Below are 20,345 nucleotides of genomic sequence, written 5' to 3' on the forward strand. Positions count from 1 at the left end.
TTATTCATTCTTAGTTCTTAAAATATAGGTTTGACAACCCCTGTGCTAGTAAACACTGTATTACAGTGGGTTGACTTCTCCCGTTCCTAAGAATTTAATTTAAATGTGTTAATATGGTGCGCTGATGGTCGGACATGCAAAACCGTACCAATACAACAGCGTTATAATCAATCATAGTGTACCAATAAAAATAAAAAGTCTTAATAATATATTTTAATGGAGGGTAGGTAGTGATTATAGTTACGTACACGCGGCATTGTTGTGAGGTATCATGCAATCTAACTGCCTGTCACTCCTTTGTGCGTACATTGAGTAACGAGTTTTTAGAGACCGAGTTCTTATCCTGTATCACTAGCAGTGGCGAAATGTCCATGTAACCCGATTCCAATCGGCTTCCCTTTAAGAATTCGCATAATATAACGTAAGCACTCACTACGTACTTAGTGACAAATGTAGGGCAAAAGTTCGATTATTATCATGCAGGCTACCAGAGTGAATGATGCTACCGTACCAAATTTGACGCCTACGCGGAGAGGAGAGATGTGTTCAGTCGACCAATCAGATTCACAATTCAATAGATGACGCAAAAAAATTATCACGTCATCTTTTAAAAATCTGATTGGTTGGCCGTACACATCTCTCCGCTCCGCTTAGGTGGAGACCGGGCCTTACAGCTAAAAGTAATCATCATCATCATCATTATCGCCAATAGATGTCCACCGTTGGAAATAGGTCTCTTGTAGCGACTTCCATATTAAGCCACCACTGCCGCGCCGCCTGAATCCAGCGGCTCCCTGCTATAGTTACTTTTCGGTACGGTTCAGCCAATTCGTATTACTTATTATGTCATGAGCAAATAAGAATCTTTGTCCTCGACAATTAAGATGGCAATCAGGGTATGAGGCGGGGGCCTGCATAGTGCACACCCACGCTATCCCGCACCGGGTTAGCGAGGGGACTGTGCGGGTGTGCGGGACGTCCCCACCCCCATTGCCATTTCCACCTGTCGCGTACTAGTCACTTAAGGTGCCCACGCACTCGAACTGAACTGCAGCTGAACTGCGCGTCGCGTCAGCGCCCCGCACAATATTATATACGAGAGAATATCGTGCGTGGCGCTGACGCGACGCGCAGTTCACCTTTACGGTGAGATCTATAGAGCGCACACTGACTTTGCTTAGACTTAAGACAAAAGTTAAAAAGAGACAGATGTACATCTCTCACATAAATTTGTCTCGCTTTAACTCAATCTTAAGTCTGAGCAAAGTCAAAGTCACTCTATAAATCTCAGCCTTGATATCAATAAGCCCCATTGTGACCGAAAACGCAATTTTTGATTGGTGTAAACGGGACTTAAGAAACTATTTTATATTCGAAGAAAACAATTTTTTTTTATATTTGTATTTATTTTATTGTACCTTATACCTACCATAGCTTTACATTTAATTTATTTTAATTACTTAAAGTAATGTTAATCTAATATCACAGTTTCCCCCGCAGGAAGGGTTTCAGATACTTGTGGAAAGTGTGGTTGACCGGTTCAGCGTTGAGTGGGCTCTTGAGAGCTTCTTCCATCAGCCTCTCGTAGGCACGTCCGTCATAGGAACCCAGTGTCGATTGTAGCATCTAAACAAACAAGTATTTTATACTAGATATATGTCCGCAACTTCGTCCGCGTGGATTTAGGTCTTTTAAAAATCCCGTGGGAACTCTTTGATTTTCCGGGAGAAAAAGTAGCCTATGTGCTAATCCAGGGTATAATCTATCTCCATTCTAAATTTCAGCCCAATCTGTCCAGTAGTTTTTGTGTGAAAGAGTAACAAGCATACACACACACACACACATACAAACTTTCACCTTTATAATATTAGTAGTGTGATGATACCCGCGACTTCGTCCGCGTGGATTAAGGTCTTTTAAAAATCCCGTGGGAACTCTGCTTTCCGGGATAAAAAGTTGCCTATGTCAATAATTACCGGGACGCAAGTTACCTCTGTACAAAAACTCATATAAATCGGTTAAACGGTTGGGTCTTTGAGCATCCCGTGCGAACACTTCGATTTTCCGGTATAAAAAGTAGCCAATGTCCGTCCCCGGGATGTAAGCTAACTCTGTATGTAAGTACCTTTCATCAAAATCGGTTAAACTGTTGGGCTGTAAAAAGCTAGCAGACAGACAGACAGACGGACAGATAGACAGACAGACAGACCGACAGACACACTTTCGCATTATTAAGTATGGCAGTATGGATTTATAACTAGCTTATGTCTGTGTTGAAAGTGTAGTCCACGAAACGTAGACTACACTTTCAAACCCCTGTTTTACCCCTATATTTACCTCATCTTTGAGATCAAACGCATCAACCAAACCCACAGCGTTCGGCCGCAGCTGTGCGAGTAACTCTTCATACCACACTCGCAAACTATCCACATCTTCTTGATTTATTGTCGTGTACTGAAAAAATGAATTTTAGACATTATATATAAATCTAAGCCAATCTCTCACATCATACTTAGTTTGAACCATTTTCAAATCAAAACTCGATGAAACCTTATGAAATTCACTGTGGCTGATTGCACTTTCCAGTGAAGCTATGGCCTGTACCGATTTTTTTGTGTTTGCAGTTGAATTCAAAAATGTAAGTGGTAATGTTTATAACAGACAGGCTCCGAGATAAACGCACTTCAGACTTACCAAAAGCACCTTCAATACCAACAAATCTTTGAAGGTGTATACCTAATTGTTTTCAAAAGTTTACAGAGTTATTTTGTGATTCAGTTTCGAACTGAGATGTGGTTCAGTAGGTACCCAAGTGAATGTTTTGACTAACTATATTACAATCTAGCAAACCCATCTTACTTTGCTCAGGTTTAGAAATTTTCTCTCAAGGAAATCTGCATGCGAGATTTTGTAGCAGATTTTCTCGAAAACATACTCACACCTTTAAACTTTGTGATTTCAAGGTTTAAAGGTTTACTGAGGAGTGCATTAGAAGCGCTAGAGGTATTGGTGTCAGGAAGGTGGAGGTAATGAAATTTTGTACTTACATCTTCTACAAATTAATGTCTGTATCTGTATCTTATTGAATTTCCGTAAAAATATGAAGTTTTAAAATTACACAGGCTCAAAGATTGTATAAAAATCTTTAAACTGTTCTTGGTTTGATATGTCCTTAACGGGCATTTAGCCTTTTATGTATATAGGTAAATCTGCGTAAGATAAGTCTTACCTGTAGTAAATCGCTGAGTGTCTCCAATGCCCAGTACACTGAATACAGTTCCACAACTTGATTTAATACTTGTTTTAGTTCTGGTGATGTTGTTTTCGTCATTCCTCTGATTTCACTGCTAAATGTCGACAGTATTATTACTCTACAATGTGCCTAGAAAAGGAAAATTATGGTTTCAAAACTGAACACTGAAAAATTCTGTTTTACCGTGGAAGATCCTGCATGTCCATAAAAGTCAGTCAATCCATAATTTTAAAGATTAGCCTGGTCAAATATCCAGAAAATTTAGTATGTTTTTGGAAAAGTGTTTAACGTTTAGAATTTCGAAATCACAGTCATCAATTAGGTTCAATTTTCAAAAACTAAAAGACAATTTTTTCCCCGGATCATTACGAATATACCTAGCAAACGAACCAAAAAAAAAAAGGAAACTGAAATATCCTGAAACACTACCTCCGCAGCAGCGACCAACTGGACGGATGATAAGTTCCATGCATCTTCGAATGTCATACCGGAGGCAACCCTCCTTTGCATGTCTTGGACGCATATGGCAATTTTCCTGCAAATAAATAACAGCATTGTTTCAGCCTGTCTCATACCTGATATTTGAACAGTTTTGAAATAAGGTTATTTAATTTTATAACAGTTTATTGTACAGTGTAACAATAGTTTATAAGCACATTCATGTATACCAATGTGGCATGAATAAAAGTCAGTCCTATTACAACCATCGACTCGTTCACTCATTTTTCTACACCTCCTGTACCCAACCTTAGATGGCGACCCTGCCAAACGGACTCAAATAAATAAATACTTATAAAATATAAAAACACCTGTATAATGTGCAACTCAAAGGTGGAGAAAGAAGACATTTTTATCAATCAAAATGGTCAAAACAATGCCAATATAGAACAATTACATTGGCATATTTCGTCAATCAATGTAATTGTGATTATTATATGCACAATTTTGTTACTGGGAGTACTTTACATATTCTTCAAATTTTACAAAAAATGCCACGAAAATTGGATGAGAAGCCAAATAACCCAGCACGTGCTTCGACGGTCGCGCCGATCTTCAGGACGAGGACCAGCATTGGAGCGTTCGTGTGAGAACTGCCGTGCTAAACCTTGTGGATCGTGATATTTTATTATTCAAGAAAAAACTATTACAATTAGTGCAAAGTGCAAGATGGACAGTGATGTATGACGATTTATTGAACTTATATAACGAACTTTCCAAGATAAAGGTATATTTAGTGAAAATCGGCCCAAGTCGGAGAAAAGGTGAAATTATATCTAAAAAGTTAAGTGAAGCGGACAATTTAGTAAGTAATTTTAATTCGATTTTAGAAGAATTAGCTTCAATACCAGTATCTTTTAAGGGTGATGAATGCTTACGATTTGACAAGTTAAGTAATGATTTTTTCAATTTATATGATACTATTTTAAAATTGTGTAATACCGAGTCTTGTGAAAATTATAACAAAATGGCAAAATTCGAATTAAAAGTAGCATTACAATTACTGCCAGTCATCGATGACTCTGAAATATCTGTGAAGCAATTAATCGATAATATTATTTAAGTACTATGATTCTTTGCTTACAAGTCCCGACTGTAAAAATAATCTCATTCAATTCATCTTAAAAAGTAGACTGTCACAAAATGCTAAATTGCAATTACAGCCAAATTACACAGCCATCAATGACTTGGTTAGCGATATGCGGCGTGTGTTACTGCCACAAAAATCGCCTATAGCTATCCAAAATAAAATACAACAGTTAAGGCAAAATAATAGATCTGTACAAGATTATGGGAAAGAAATGTCAGAACTTTTTGTTGACCTTACAATATCGCAGTCAAAAGGTGATTCAAATGCTTATGCGGTACTTAAGCCGTTAAATGAAAAATTTGTCACTAAAAAGTTTGCCGACGGGTTGCGTAATCGTACACTTAGCACAGTAATTACAGCTAGGAACTACGATTCGCTTAAGGATGCAATTCAGGGTGCCCTTGATGAAGAAATCTCGAACCCTTCCCCTTCAGCAGGTGATTTATTAACCATGAAACAGCGTACATACTACCAGACTAGGAATTTTAATAATTACTCAGGTAGATCGAATACAAGTAAGTATACAGGTTCACGGCCATCATATTATGTACCTGGCAGAGGGCGAGCATTAGGGCATCAGGTTTCAGCGCACTACTACTCTTCTTCGAGAGGAAAACAGAACGGCGCTCGTGGGATGACACGAGGTCGCGGAGGTAAGTTTTCTAATAATAATAATTATTATTATAGAAATCGAGGAGCTAAACAGACTAGAAATGTCATGCATATGTTGGGCGGATCAGAATCGGATTGTCAGATTAAATCCTCCCCTGAAAACCAAAATCAGTTTTTTCGAGAATAAACCCTTTATATTAACCTTACAGAAAAATGTAAAATACGTAGAATTATATTTGAACAATACAAGATGCTTCTGGTTATTAGATACCGGCGCAAGCATTTCAGCGGTTTGCAAAACAATAGTATGTAACAATACACCCATAGCCGACCGCCGTATTCTAATCAACGGCGTGGGGGGTCAAATCCAAGCGAAAGGCTCTGTTTATTTAACACTATCTGCTCCAAGTGGTGTACAATTACCGCATGAGTTCTATGTATTTGATTCTTTACCGTGTATGGCCAATGGAATTTTAGGTCTAGATTTTCTTTCTTTGTACGGAGCTCATATTGACTTAGAAAATTGCATTTTAACATTGAACTTTAATGGAATAAAATTCATACTACCATTGTTAAATAATATTGAAGTTGAGAAACCTAACTTTTTGACTATACCAGCTAGGTCTGAATCTACGCATTACATTACTACTAGTATGACTGAAGAGAGCGTAGTCTGTGCATCCGAAATTAAAGATGGAATTTTTATCGCGAGCATGCTAGTTATGCCTAAGGACGGAAAAATACCTATAAAAGTTTTGAATACTACTGAAACCGATTTTTATTTACAGGATATAAAGCCTATTATACACAAGGCTAGTGATTATGATGTTTGTTTATTTGAAAATCCCTGTAGAGACTCAAATAGAGTGAAACGTTTATTCAAATTACTAAATTTAAACCATTTAAATTTGGAGGAGCAATCTAGTATTGAAAATATATGTGCAAAATATAACGACATATTTTACCTTGAAGGTGACCAATTTACCACTACTAAGCTTTATAAACATTCAATTTCTTTAAAGCCCAATACGACACCAGTGTATTCCAAGCCTTATAGACTTCCGCATTCACAAAAGAATGAAATGGATAAACAAATCGATAAGATGCTTAAACAAGGCATAATAGAACCATGTAACAGTGAATGGTCTAGCCCTGTTCTATTAGTTCCGAAAAAATCGAACTCAAGTACGGAGAAAAAATGGAGATTAGTTATTGACTATAGAAAATTAAATAACTGTATTATTGATGACAAATTTCCCCTACCGAATATAACAGACATATTAGACTCATTATCAGGATGTATATACTTTACCCACTTAGACTTGAATCAAGGTTTTTATAATGTTGAGCTCGATCCAGCTAGCAGAAAATACACAGCTTTTAGTTCAGGCCAATATCAAATGACCAGAATGCCTATGGGTCTTAAAACAAGCCCAAGCTCATTTTCACGAATGATGAATATGGCAATGGCTGGTTTATCCTATGAAAAATGTCTTTGTTACCTTGACGATTTAATTATTTTTGGACGAAACTTATCAGATCACAACAAAAATTTAATTGAAGTGTTTGAAAGAATTCGTCACGTTAACTTAAAATTAAATCCAGCAAAAAGTGATTTTCTCAAAAAGGAATTGTTTTATTTGGGACACGTAGTGTCAGGCGATGGCATCGTACCCGACCCTCAGAAAGTTAGTATCATAAAAGATTACCCCATCCCAAAAACTGCTGACGAAGTAAGACGATTCGTCGCATTAGCTAGTTATTATAGAAAGTTTATACCTAATTTTGCCGAAAAAGCTTACAACTTAAATCTTTTATGCAGAAAAAAGGTTCAATTTATATGGGATAGTAATTGTCAAAAATCTTTCGATATTTTAAAGGAATGTATGATGACACCACCAGTTCTACAATACCCTGACTTTTCGAAAAGCAATCAGTTTATTGTTCACACAGACGCATCAGGTTACGCGATAGGTGCAATTTTATCAAACTCGGATGGACGTCCAGTAGCTTACGCAAGTAGAAGTCTCAACAAAGCTGAGCAGAATTATCCAACTATTGAAAAGGAGCTTTTAGCTGTGGTCTGGGCAATAAAATACTTTAGACCTTACTTGTACGGTCGGACTTTTAAAATTCTTACCGACCACAAACCTTTAATTTATTTGTTTAGTATGAAGGACCCTTCGAGTAGGTTGCTTAAATTTAGATTAACCTTGGAAGAGTATGACTATCTGATAGAGTATGTGAAAGGTAAAGATAATGTGGCTGCAGACGCATTATCTCGAGTGATTATGAGTTCTAAAGATTTGAAAGAGATGTGTGATAGTGTAAATGTGATGACGCGTGCACAGAGGAAACGGTTAGATACAAGTGCTTCTTCGGATAATATGATCTCTACCGACAACAGGTCTGATCAGCCAATAGTCGTAGACAGTCATATTAAACCAAAGAACGCAGTTGAGTTAAGATTTATAGACGCGAAAATTTTAAATAAATTGCGACAAGAAAATAAAATTAATTGCGAAAATAATATTTTTTCATATGACAGAGGTCAAATGACGATATTTATAAACCCTGCTTCTCAATCGCAATTGACGCGAGCCGCATTTGTGAGAGAGCTAGGTGAGTTTTGTGAACGAATAAATGTAGAAGAAATATATTTTATTAAAAGTAATAACAATAATATATTTGTTAAGAAGTTAGTAGAGGAGATAAAGAATACAATTAAATGGAAAGGACCTCGTTTATGTATTTTAGAGGACGTAAATAGAATAGATAACATGGATGATAGAAAAGTTATATTAAACGACTTTCATCTTCTGCCCACAAGTGGCCACGCGGGCATTAGACGAATGTTAAATAACATAAAGAAATATTATTTCTGGCCAGGACTGGAAAAAGACATAATTAATTTTGTAAAAAAATGTCCTAAATGCCAAAAACAAAAATATACCACCACGGTGAAAGAACCCATGGTAATTACTTCAACAGCTCATTCAGCTTTTGAAAAAATATTTTTAGATATAGTTGGACCCTTAGATAGAGATATTAATAATTACACATACATTTTAACGCTACAATGCGAACTAACAAAATATGTATGCGCATTCCCATTGATTACAAAAACAGCCACAGAAGTAGCGCGTGTTTTTGTAAATAACTTTATCCTTGTTCATGGAATACCAACGATTGTGGGAACAGATCGAGGATCTGAATTTTTATCGGAAACATTTCAAGAGGTTTGTAAGTTACTCAATATTTCTAAACTAAATTCAACAGCATACCACCATGAAAGTATAGGTGCCTTAGAAAACTCACATAAGAGTTTAGGGAGTTTTCTAAGAATTCAGACCGAAGGTAGACCAGATTTATGGAGTACATGGCTTCCTTTTTGGTGTTTTGCGTATAACACAACTGTACATTCATCAACAAAGTTTACACCTTTTGAACTAGTATATGGTAAAAAGTGTAACCTACCAAGCAATCTTTCAACGAAAATAGAACCTCTTTACAATCACGATAACTATCCTCAAGAATTGAGATATCGCTTACAAGTTTCACAAACAGAGGCGCGTAACAATTTAATAAATAGTAAATATAGACAAAAATTTAGATACGACAAATATGTTAATCCTATAAAATATAAGCCTAACGATTTAATTTTAATTAAAAATGAAACAGGCAATAAACTATCAGATTTATATTTAGGACCATATAAAGTAATTGAAGACTTGTCACCGAATGTAAAAATAGAATATACTAATGGAAAAATAGATGTTATTCATAAAAATAGAACTAAACTATACTTAACTGATTAACTGTATGTATTTGTAAGAAAATATAACAATATTGTAATTAGATGTAAGAAATATATTGTTTCCCTACGATTTAAAAAAAAAATGTTTTTGTATTTTATATTTAGCTATTAAGAAAAAAAATTATGTAATATAACATTAATAATTTTTTTACCACCCCATGGGAGGTGTACAGTGTAACAATAGTTTATAAGCACATTCATATATACCAATGTGGCATGAAATAAAAGTCAGTCCTATTACAACCATCGACTCGTTCACTCATTTTTCTACACCTCCTGTACCCAACCTTAGAATACGGACGGGCGAACATTACATTATTATGTCTTTGAGACGAACATTTATTTTGAGAACTCGATACGGCATATTTTACATAAAGATGTAAAAAAGCATCCCTTTCTGTAAATAAACTCTGTACTGATTCATTATCAACCAATAGACGTCCACAGTTGAGCATACGGCTCTTGTAGAGACTTCCTCACTCCACGGTCTTACGCCGCCTGAATCCAGCGCCTCCCTGGAACTGGTCATGGTGTGGTACTGTTGGTAACTTATAATGAGTGTTCTTACCTCAGCCGCACCAACTAGCTGAACAGTCGTCATGAGCCACGCATCTTCATAGTCCATTCCTGATTTTATTCGATCTCGTATACTTTTCACACATTGAGCTATTTTACTGAAATCAAAAGAAATATCTCTAAGTTAAACTTTTATCCGCCTTGGTTTCGAATTAAATATTTCCTACTTCTGCAAGTAATAATAGTAATTAGTAATTGATTTACGTACTTGGTTTAATTGTTTTGAAAGAAGGTACGAGCTAAGTACTTCTTGCTGATCTTAACGATTAGATTCAAGGATTTTCTAAAAAGCTACATACCCTGCAGCAATTGCCTGAAAGGATTTAATGATGCCCTCGTGAGTGTTGTCCCAATTCACTCTTTTGCTATTTGCGGACTGATTCAAGTAAGACACCGTTTGGGTTACACCTTTGCCAGCTTCCGCTTGCTCCCAGGCTTTTACTAAAAACCTGAAAATTACGGCAAGTTATAAGACAGAAAATCTAGTCTAAAAATAGTATCTAAACATTTAACCCTCGGAAAGTTTCTGGTTTAGTAAATTTTACATGGACTCAACTCATCAGAAGTTATTGAACCATAACTTTAGTCTTACGGGAGGTTTCAACCGTTTCATTGCTAGGCCAATCTACCGGCAAAGACTCGCCAAGCGATTTATTGTTGAAAACCAATAGGAGTTTATTTTTTTCCAAGCTAACCCACTTTCATCAAATACTACCAAGTAAGGATGTATCTACTCGTATGATGTGAAGTTAGGGCTTTCATAGAAGAAAAAACTATATAGAGTAGGAATTTGAAACGGTTTTCGTTTCAGATTACCTCGCAGTCTGCAGAAGTAGTACAGTATAATCGCCTTCATAGGTCCTGGTGGCTGCGACGAAGGAGTAGAGGAAGGGCAGGTTCGAAGACAGCATGTACCCGTGACCACCGCACGCGAATCTACACTGCTCTATATGTGACAGTGCATCTGATGTGCTCACAGCTTTTAGACAACTTGATAATGCGTGAAGCTGAAATCATGAAAAACTACACGTTAGGGTCTGTCGCAGTACCGACGGCTGATGGAGCAGCCGTGTTCTAAAATGGAGACCACGTTGGACGCTGACCGTTGGACCGGCTTGAGATTTGATTGGGTTTTAGTCGATAAGAGTCCGACATAACCTCAGTGCCTCTCCAGGCGCGATGGTATCCATGAGGAATTCCATACGAACAAAAAAAGCCAGACAGGACTAGATCTTGGCATTGTTACAGTATAAGTAGAAATGCAGTAGTCCGACGCCTTTGGTCTTGGCCTTGGGATACCACTTCCCAGGTCCCGGAAACATCCCCTTCCCCCACCTCCTCTCGTTTTGGCTTAGCTCTACAATAAAATTTTCTGGAAAATTGTCCTACACCAATTGAATATTCTTCAAGACTAATTAGTAAGAGACCCAGATTTGTAAAGACTGCTAGGTTTTACCAGTTCAAGACGTAAAAGCATTGTAAAGATAGTAAGAAAAATCAAAAACTAGTAAAAATGATAATGATACCTCAGGCAATGCATCAACGTTTCCTTTTTTCATGTCAGCCATAACAACTTCGTAGGTGTTCCAAAGCCAGCTGGCGGTAAGCTGGAACGCGTGTGCTGTCGCTATGCATATGAATAGCTTGTGCTGCTGTGTCGGGTAGTCCAAGATTTGAGGCTCTGGCTCACTGGAGAAGAATATTACATCATTTGGAAAATCATTATGATTTTTTTAAATGGAGTAAAACGACGTGTTTCTACAAAAATTTACAGCGACTTCGACCGCTTATTTTGTAGCCTATACCTAGAGATAATGAAGTTATCTATCGGTGAAAGAATTCAATAATGGGATCATTACCTCACAAACTTAATATACAAACTTACATACTTCACTTCCAAACTCCGTTTAAATATCGTTAGAATTGTATGGCGAAGGCGAAATATAGACCACTAAGTATAGTGTAGGGCAAAATACTTGCTTGGGTCTAAGTTCAGATTGTCTCCTTACAGCAGAGTACCGAACTGCTATAGTCGCAGCCTTTGAGATGTTGAAAGACATTTCGCTCACGAGGGTTACTCTCACGAATACCATTGTCCCATATGTCAGTTTCCCATGCCTAGCTGATTTAACGTAGGTGCCATCCTGAAATAATAATAATTTTAATGAATCAATTAATGTTAATGAGCGACAAGGAGCACTCAGCAGTCAATGTAGAGAGATATACTGGGAGTCTCTCTACGTGATCAAGAGATCCGTAGGAAAACCAAAGTAACCAGCATAGCTCAGCGAGTTGTGAAGCTGAAATGGTAATGGGCAGGACACATAGTTTGAAAAACTGATAGACGTTGGGATCCCAATCTGCTGGAATAGTGACCTCGAACCGCAATGCGCAGTCAAATTCAAATTCAAATTCAAAATATTTTTATCCAATTAGACTTTTACAAGTTTTTTTGAATCGTCAAAAGCATCTACCAGTGCCGGTGCCAGTGTCGGTAGCCTAGGTGGACTGACGACATCAAACGGGTTGAAAGGAACCGCTGTTCAGGCAGCGCAAGACCTTGGCGTATGAAAATTCTTACAAGAGAACTATATCACATCAAAGGACATCTAATGGTTGACGATGATGATGATAATGAGCACAATAAAAGAAGAAGGTGCATGGGTTGAAGATAAAGATCGTGAGTTAACTAACAACTTCAATTAGATCAGGGAATAAATAAAGTTGCTTTTTTTTATTCAGATTTTTTAAAAGTTTTTTTTAAAGATGAAGAAGAATGTCTAAAAATGTTTCACGTCTGGGGTTCTCACAAAACCATTCAAAATCTGGCATTTAAAATGAAATTCACGTTTTACAATTTTATTTAGTGAAGGTATAAAAGTACCTTTTCAACTTTGGCATGTTTCATCAGCATATTCTCTCTTGGTATCCTAAACTGATTAAAGCCTAGGAAGCCATTGTCCGCACTGCTAAACCCCATTCTAGGTCCTATTTCGCCAACTTTTATACCATTGAGGGGCATGTGCGTATCCAGATCCCGAATTTGGACGATGAATAAATGGGTTCCGTGGCATTCGCCTTTGGTGTATAGTTGTGCCATCACTACGCAATGATTTGCTGTTGTACCAACTGAAACAATGCAATTAAAAGATTTTAATTTGTTTAATGGGTCTCATATTAAAAAAAAATAACTAACGAATCTACGGTGTCTAATCTGAGTGGCAGATTCAAGATTTCCCTACTAGCAATATTTCTTATTCCTATTCTAAACTAGCTGTACCCGGCATGCGTTGCAATGTCGTAAACAAACATGTTTTTTATTTATTCATATATATATGTATAGTTTTTTTGATGCAGGAACTATCTCCGGCGCCCTCAGAACACCCTACCAAAGTTTCATAACAATCTGATCAGCGGTTTAGCCGCCTATAGAACACAAACATACAAACATTGATTTTTATATATAAGATTAAGATACTAAGTATTGTCACGAATGTTGAAATTGTGTATCGGTACATTTTATGAAGTAGCCTTTTTTGAACTGCATTCTGCGGAGTCCTTCAAGAGCATAGTTTTGGACCCTCACTACACAAACCTGCACATAACCGTTTTCTTTTTCACTTTTCGTGACGCATAGAAAATTAGTCTTTCAGATTTATTAACCATCCCTTTTTGGATTCAACTGTCCTTTTTATTAGTAATCATGATCGTCATCATTAAGCACAACAACCCATCGCTGCCGGGTCACTATTGAAACTCGTCTTCTCTCAGAAAGAAAAAGGTTTGGTCTTAGTACTCTGGATACGTGCAGATTGACAGACTTAACACACTTTTGAGAACATTCCTATTCATCAATCCATAGTCAGCCTCAAAATAAGAAGGGTGTATGTAGGTCATAGTTCATTACAGTAGTCAAATGTGGATTGGCAGATTTCACAAACTTTTGAGACCATTTATTAACTGGTGCGCATGCAGGTTACCTCACGAGGTTTTGAAGTAATAATATTACCAAAAAGTTAATTTATGTTAGCAACAATAAAGGATTGTACTCACGCCCTCCTGCCCACCACTTGTAGGAAGTCAGTGTGGGACTGTGAAGCACAAACTCTTCCTTTTCGGGGTCATACGTTGCTGTAGTCTCCAGACCCCTAATGAATGTTCCATGCCCGAGTTCTGTCTGTAATCAAACGTTGTATTTTTTGAAATCTAGTAAAGCACTCTGCAAGTGCACCAGCGATAAGTTTTCTTGGGAAATTATTATTATTATCAAACGACTCTATATTAGCTTAGACTCTGAGTAATAAACAATACTCAAGCATTATAGTTTGCAGTCATCGCAACTCCTTACTGAATTTACCTATAGAGGCGTCTTTACACAGGCGCTATATTACACTAATATTATAAAGGAGAAAGTTTGTATGTGTGTGTGTGTGTGTGTATATATGTTTGTAACTCCTTCACGCAAAAACTACTGGACGGATTGTGCTAAAATTTAAAATGGAGATAGATTATACCCTGGATTAGCACATAGGCTACTTTTTATCCCGGAAAATCAAAGAGTTCCCACGGGAATTTAAAAAACCCTACATCCATGCGAACGAAGTCGCGGGTATCAGCTAGTTATTATATAGCTATCAAAACCTTAGATACAGACAGACAAAAAGGAGAAATAGCGTAAAAATATTACGCACTGGCATGGTAGTCGCCTTATTAGAATTAGTTCTAACTAAAATTTAGTTGGATACTAATTTATGTAACTGGCCGGATAGTAAAATTACCGGTCTAATAAGAAAACTAGAAAAGAGCTGTTATCAGCTATGTAGTTTGAAGATATTATTATCTTCAAACGCCTGAACGTTCTTGAATTATAGCTAAGAACACTCTCAATCAAGCTACCTGTCAAACAGAAAAACTAAATCAAAATCGGTTCATTTGTTTAGGAGCTATGATGCTAGAGACAGATAGACAATCAAACAGATAGACACGTCAAACTTATAACACACCTCTTTTTTTGGGTCGGGGTTTAAAAATAGTGTCCCTGGTACACAAAGTACCTGTGCATAGGCTCCGATGATCTGCATGTCCAGGGCTTTGGGCAACCATTCTGCCAACTGGTCCGGCGTGCTCTGCCCCATGAGCGCTGGCACGAACATGCCCAGGTGCAGCATGAACGGCGAGATGTCCTTGAAGAATGCATCTGCGGTGCGCCGAAGGACTGGAGACCTTAAATTTAATAATAGTAACAGTTAACAAAAAACAGTTCATTTTTAACCCCCGACCCAAAAAGAGGGGTGTTATAAGTTTGACGTGTGTATCTGTGTCTGTGGCATCGTAGCTCCTAAACGAATGAACCGATTTTAATTTAGTTTTTTTTTCTTTGAAAGGTGGCTTAAATCGAGAGTGTTCTTAGCTATAATCGAAGAAAATCGGTTTAGCCGTTTGAAAGTTATCAGCACTTTTCTAGTTTTCTTATAGAGGTTTTTGTATTCTGAGTTAAAAAATAATAATCAGTAGTGGTTGACCACGACTCATATAACTGGGTCAAAATATGATATAAAATCATCAAATTCATCGTGGTATACCCATCCGTTATCAATGTTATCTTTCAAAGAACACAAGAACAAAGTGTCTTTCAATGAAAACTAACTGTAAACTAAGATAAGTTAATGGACCGATTCTTAGATATAAGTACTTTTATAAGTTTAGGTTAATATAATATTGCTTATTAGCGCTATTCGTAGGCTCGATTGTAATGTTAGTAAAGTACCTACTGTCCTCAGCACTTTATGATATTAAAAAAAAAAAAAAACAATGTTATAATAGCTCTTTAATTTAAACGGGCATTTCTCTGTCTATTGCTGATAAATTCTAACATAAGTCATTTTATAACGTACGCATAATTTTCGATTCCCGTAATTTCCAGCATCTCGCGCCGGACCTTGTTGGAGTAGATGCAGGACTTCCTCACGGCATTCTCGTATCTCTCCTTGATGCTGAGGCACTCTTCGGGGACTTCGTCCAGTGAGTCCCCATTGTTGAGGGCGATGTCCTCTGCCACATAAAGAGTCATTTGTATTATTATAGGCTTTGGATTTACATTTTTAGGGTTTCGTATCTCCAGAAAAAAAGAAACTCTTACAGGACCATTTCGTTGTCTGTCTGTCTGTCCTACAACGAAGTGATGAGTAAAGTACCTACCTAATTGGAGGAATGATAAATTGACACCATAGGTATAACCTATTAAAATTGATTACCTACGACAATGGTTAAATATGTAGGTAGATATATTATGACTGTAGCCGTGTCATTGAATTGAATGGGCATTATTCCATTTCTTGACCACTCAGAGTTCAAGTGGGTTCAGTTGATTGGTTCAGTTTCAGACTATACCTACACAATTACTGAAGTAAAATGGAAATTGACGAATTTTTGACTTGCAAAAAGAATACCTACTCAAGGAATTTACATTTTAACAGACTTTATAAAAACTTGACCTAACTAAGTAATAAGCATGCTAATAATAGAGACAGACACCTCTATTTTTGAATTATTATTATTGTATACTGCATATTACTGGTAAATTGAATACTTGAAAAGAGCAACCGCCGAGTTTCTTGCTGGTTCTTCTCGGTAGGAACGGCATTCCGAACCAGTGGTAAATTATTTTGACGATTCAAAAGCACTTGTAATAGTTTTTAAGTAAGTATTTGAATAAAAATCTTTTGAATTGGAATTTGAATCGGTTTTACCATTCCTACAATATTCCGTTTCCCACCTTGGTAGGTATTAAGTAGGTAGGTACCTACCTATCTTGTTTTTCTGTAACGAAGAATAGACCACGTTAGTATATGGCAATCGGAGAAGGAACACCCCACACACCCCCTTAGTCCCAGCGCTACCCGATGCAGGTGACGTGCGGGTGTGCACGGCGTCCCCCCGCCTCATACCCCGATTGCCATCTCAACCTTTCGCAGACTTATCTACCTACTGTGCTACCTACATATTTCTTTTGCATATTTATGCATAAAATATTAAATAGCCACTGCTGTGCTATCTTCCTTACGTAGTCTTTACCAGCACCACTCAACATAGTAGACTATCTGATAGTAAGTGATAATGCAGTCGAAATTGTAGGTACGTTGTGTATCATGTTATATACCTAGGTATAAGGTATTTACCTTATAATTGCATTCCAGAGTCTCAAATTTTGAAGCCAAATAGAAAGCAGGAACTATATATATATTTATTCTAGCCGGAATATCGATCGGTAAATCTTGGTCGGTAATTCCTTCGTTATGCGTTTCGAAGACAGTTGGTACTATTTGTAATATATTCTGTAACGTAGTTCCTTAAGACCTAGGCAGATATAGGTATTATTTCAACACCTATGTGATTCATTCCTGTTCGACTTCGATAATCGAATCGATCGGTCATAGCAATTTTTCCATTATGTATTAGGTATAGGTACCTCCTAAGTGCGAAATATTTACATACCTGTCTAGTGTGTGTTAGCTACATATTATGTATATGTATTGTAAATTATTTTATTTATCGTAATTAACTGGTAGGTATGTCGGGGACAGGGGTTCGATGCCGGGTACGCACCTCTAACTTTTCGGAGTTATGAATTGGACAGGAAAACATCGATGCCTGAGAATTCTCCATAATGTTCTTACATTCTCCGTCACTCGCTTCATACAATCGTAGTTCCAATTTCATTTGAATATCAAGCAACCAAAATCCATGAAATTTTGCAGACATATTCTAGAAACTAATATCTATGTGTAAGTGACGGAGAGACCCCTCTTAAAGGTGTATGCAGTGTGGTCTCTTTCCTAAACTTTCAGTTTAGCATTTCCAAAATTACTTTACCTAGGTACGAATATAAAGGTAAGTGTGAAAATAGTAAAGAAAGTAATTTGAAAAGATGTCGAGAGGAAACTAGAAGTCTTCGTGTACCTACTTCGGTATTAATGTTCTTGGCAAATGATTATTTCTTTGTAAATGATACCTAACATTTTTTTCTAAACACGACACAAAGTTTCGCGAATAAAACATACCAATTTTTTTCCTCTGCAAAGTTTTTTCCTTTCCTCCATCTATTATGAACGTAACTTCCTCGATGTTAAAATTGCATTTTAGCCTCTCTTTAGCTAGGTCCGGGTTGACATCGTATTTGGTTTTATTTGCCTTCATGGCCACAGAAAATATAAACAAGTCTAGGTAGGTATTGTGCGCGAAAATGCACAGTCACACCGGCCGGTGGAGCTGTTTGTACTGAAACCGCGCGAACGTTTTGTGTGCTCACCAAACAATGCTAATGCACATCAGACATTAAGAGCTGATGAGGATTCCAGTCATAGTTACAAACATTGTAAAGTCTTGTCAATTTTAGGGTTTCGGTTTAGAACTATAATATAGAGACTGTGCAAGGCGAACCTAGCTACGTCATTATCCTAGTAATTTACAATCATGCGTTGCAAATTGCAAGCGGCGATAACCTAGTGTTAAAACGTTGGGCTCCTAATCAAGGATTCGGGGTTCGATCCCGGGCACGCACCTGTAACTTTTCGGAGTATTCATTTGCTTTAACAGAGAAGGAAAACATTGTGGGGAAACCTGAATGCCTGAAGTTCTCCATACAAACCCTTCTCATTCTGAGAGGAAACCTGTGCTCAGTAGTTAGGCAGCGATTTGTTGACGATGTTGCAATGCCTCTTTCAATTTAGGACTGGCACGTCCTATCAGAGAATTTCACGCAAGTGCCAGCAACAACTGGTACAAAGTTTCAACCGATTGAGAATGCATAAATTATACACAAACCATTAATTTTTACAAAAAGATACATTTGATTGGTCAATTATTTTCAGATTAGTTGATCCGCTTCGACGTTGCTCGCTAAAATTCTTCCATTGTTTTACCAATTCCTGTAAACTCGGAGGACTCAGAGCTTACGTTCCAAAGTATACCTGCTTCTATATAATAATAATTTGATATGTCTGTTAATCAGTTTATTCTTTTATATACTATGTATAATAAGAAGATTGCACCGGAAAGTGCAGCGTTAGCAGACCTCCCACAAGGTGGGCAGACGACATCAAACAAGTTGCAGAAACTGCTGGATCTAGGCGGCACAAGCGACCGAGGCATATGGAAGTCTACAAGAATCCAGCTGGGGCCGCGTACCGGTTGACAATGATGATGATGTTATAGTATAGTCATATTTATTTAAGAGGGCTCTCTCCGTTACTCGTTTCAGACAATCGTAGTTCCAATTACATTTGAATATTAAGCAACCATAGTCCATGAAATTTTGCAGACATATTCTACAAACTAATATCTATGTCTGTGGTTTTCCAGATTTCTGTTAAAATATTCGGTTTCAAAGTTACGCGGTCTTAAAAATTTTCATACAAATCTTTGAGCTCCTGTAATTTTAAAACTACATATTTTTAGAAAAATCTAAAACACCACAGACACAGATATTAGTTTCTAGAATATGTCTGCAAAATTTCATGGACTTTGGTTGCTTGATATTCAAATGAAATTGGAAATACGATTGTGTGAAACGAGTGACAGAGAGAGCCCTGTTAAAAGATATAAGTACCTACTTTCCTAAATTAAGAGTGGTTTTAGACTTGGATATAGCAAAGTTGTCGATAATTATTGTTTGCCTCGTGTACTGGTATCCGTATGAATAACCACACCAACCAGCTAGTCAGGTCTTACACTACTTATTCAATCAAGCGAGTTGATCTTTTGGACAGCTTGCTGTACATAATGCAGTGACGAGCGGAATTGTTATATCTACACAATAGATTGCATATATAATGCATTCAAACTAAGAATAGCAATGAATTTTCACCATATTTGTTGTTATGTGAGAGTTTAGATGACTGGATTATTAGTATTTTCAATTTTCAAAGTAAGATAGCTAGGTATACCAAGTGAGATATCATATGAAAGGGCTTTACCTTTACATTCTAAAACAGATTTTTATTTATTTTTATACATAATAGTATTTTATTAATCGTGCAAATGTCGGAATAATACCTTAGTACGGAACCTGTCGGACTGAGTCTGACTCGCACTTGGCCGGTTTTTTATTGTAAGTAATTGAAGATATTAAAAGTAGTCGATGTTATGCAAAGTACTTACCTCACACTTTTTAAGTGAAGGTTAAGGTAAATGAAGGTGAAGTTACAGGTAAAGGTGGTTCGTGTAAAGTTGAATGGCTTTTCTTACTTTTCTATCTACATGTAATTCTACATGAGTTCAAATTAAGAATCATTTTTTTTTAAAAAGTAAACTGAGTTTAAAAGCACTGAAAAAATAAAACAGTTTTTAAATAACTTTCAAACTTCAAACCGATCCTACAAATAAAAACTTAAGTATATTGCAGGTATGTATTTTGAAGTTGCCGCTGACGCTGACCAAGTCGGTATTTTTTTTTTGTCTTTTTTTGTTTAACTTCGTGTATAAAAATGATAACTAAATAA

The 20,345-nt window shown here is 36.9% G+C and overlaps 1 protein-coding gene across 1 annotated transcript; it reads right to left on the minus strand.

The window, feature by feature from the left end:
- Positions 1-1,416: 1,416 nt before the first annotated feature.
- Positions 1,417-18,145, minus strand: LOC123871401 (probable peroxisomal acyl-coenzyme A oxidase 1). Its single transcript, XM_045915185.1, has 13 exons — positions 17,907-18,145; positions 15,741-15,897; positions 14,901-15,069; positions 13,900-14,023; positions 12,731-12,975; positions 11,827-11,990; positions 11,373-11,535; positions 10,663-10,853; positions 10,146-10,295; positions 9,839-9,944; positions 3,230-3,382; positions 2,338-2,454; positions 1,417-1,626 (listed from the first exon to the last, which is right to left on the minus strand). Exons 1-13 carry the CDS (start codon positions 18,040-18,042, stop codon positions 1,483-1,485), a joined length of 2,019 nt encoding a protein of 672 aa, XP_045771141.1. The 5' UTR covers positions 18,043-18,145; the 3' UTR covers positions 1,417-1,482.
- Positions 18,146-20,345: the final 2,200 nt, after the last annotated feature.

Source organism: Maniola jurtina, chromosome 2, assembly GCF_905333055.1.
Source record: "Maniola jurtina chromosome 2, ilManJurt1.1, whole genome shotgun sequence".
Classification (NCBI taxonomy): domain Eukaryota; kingdom Metazoa; phylum Arthropoda; class Insecta; order Lepidoptera; family Nymphalidae; genus Maniola; species Maniola jurtina.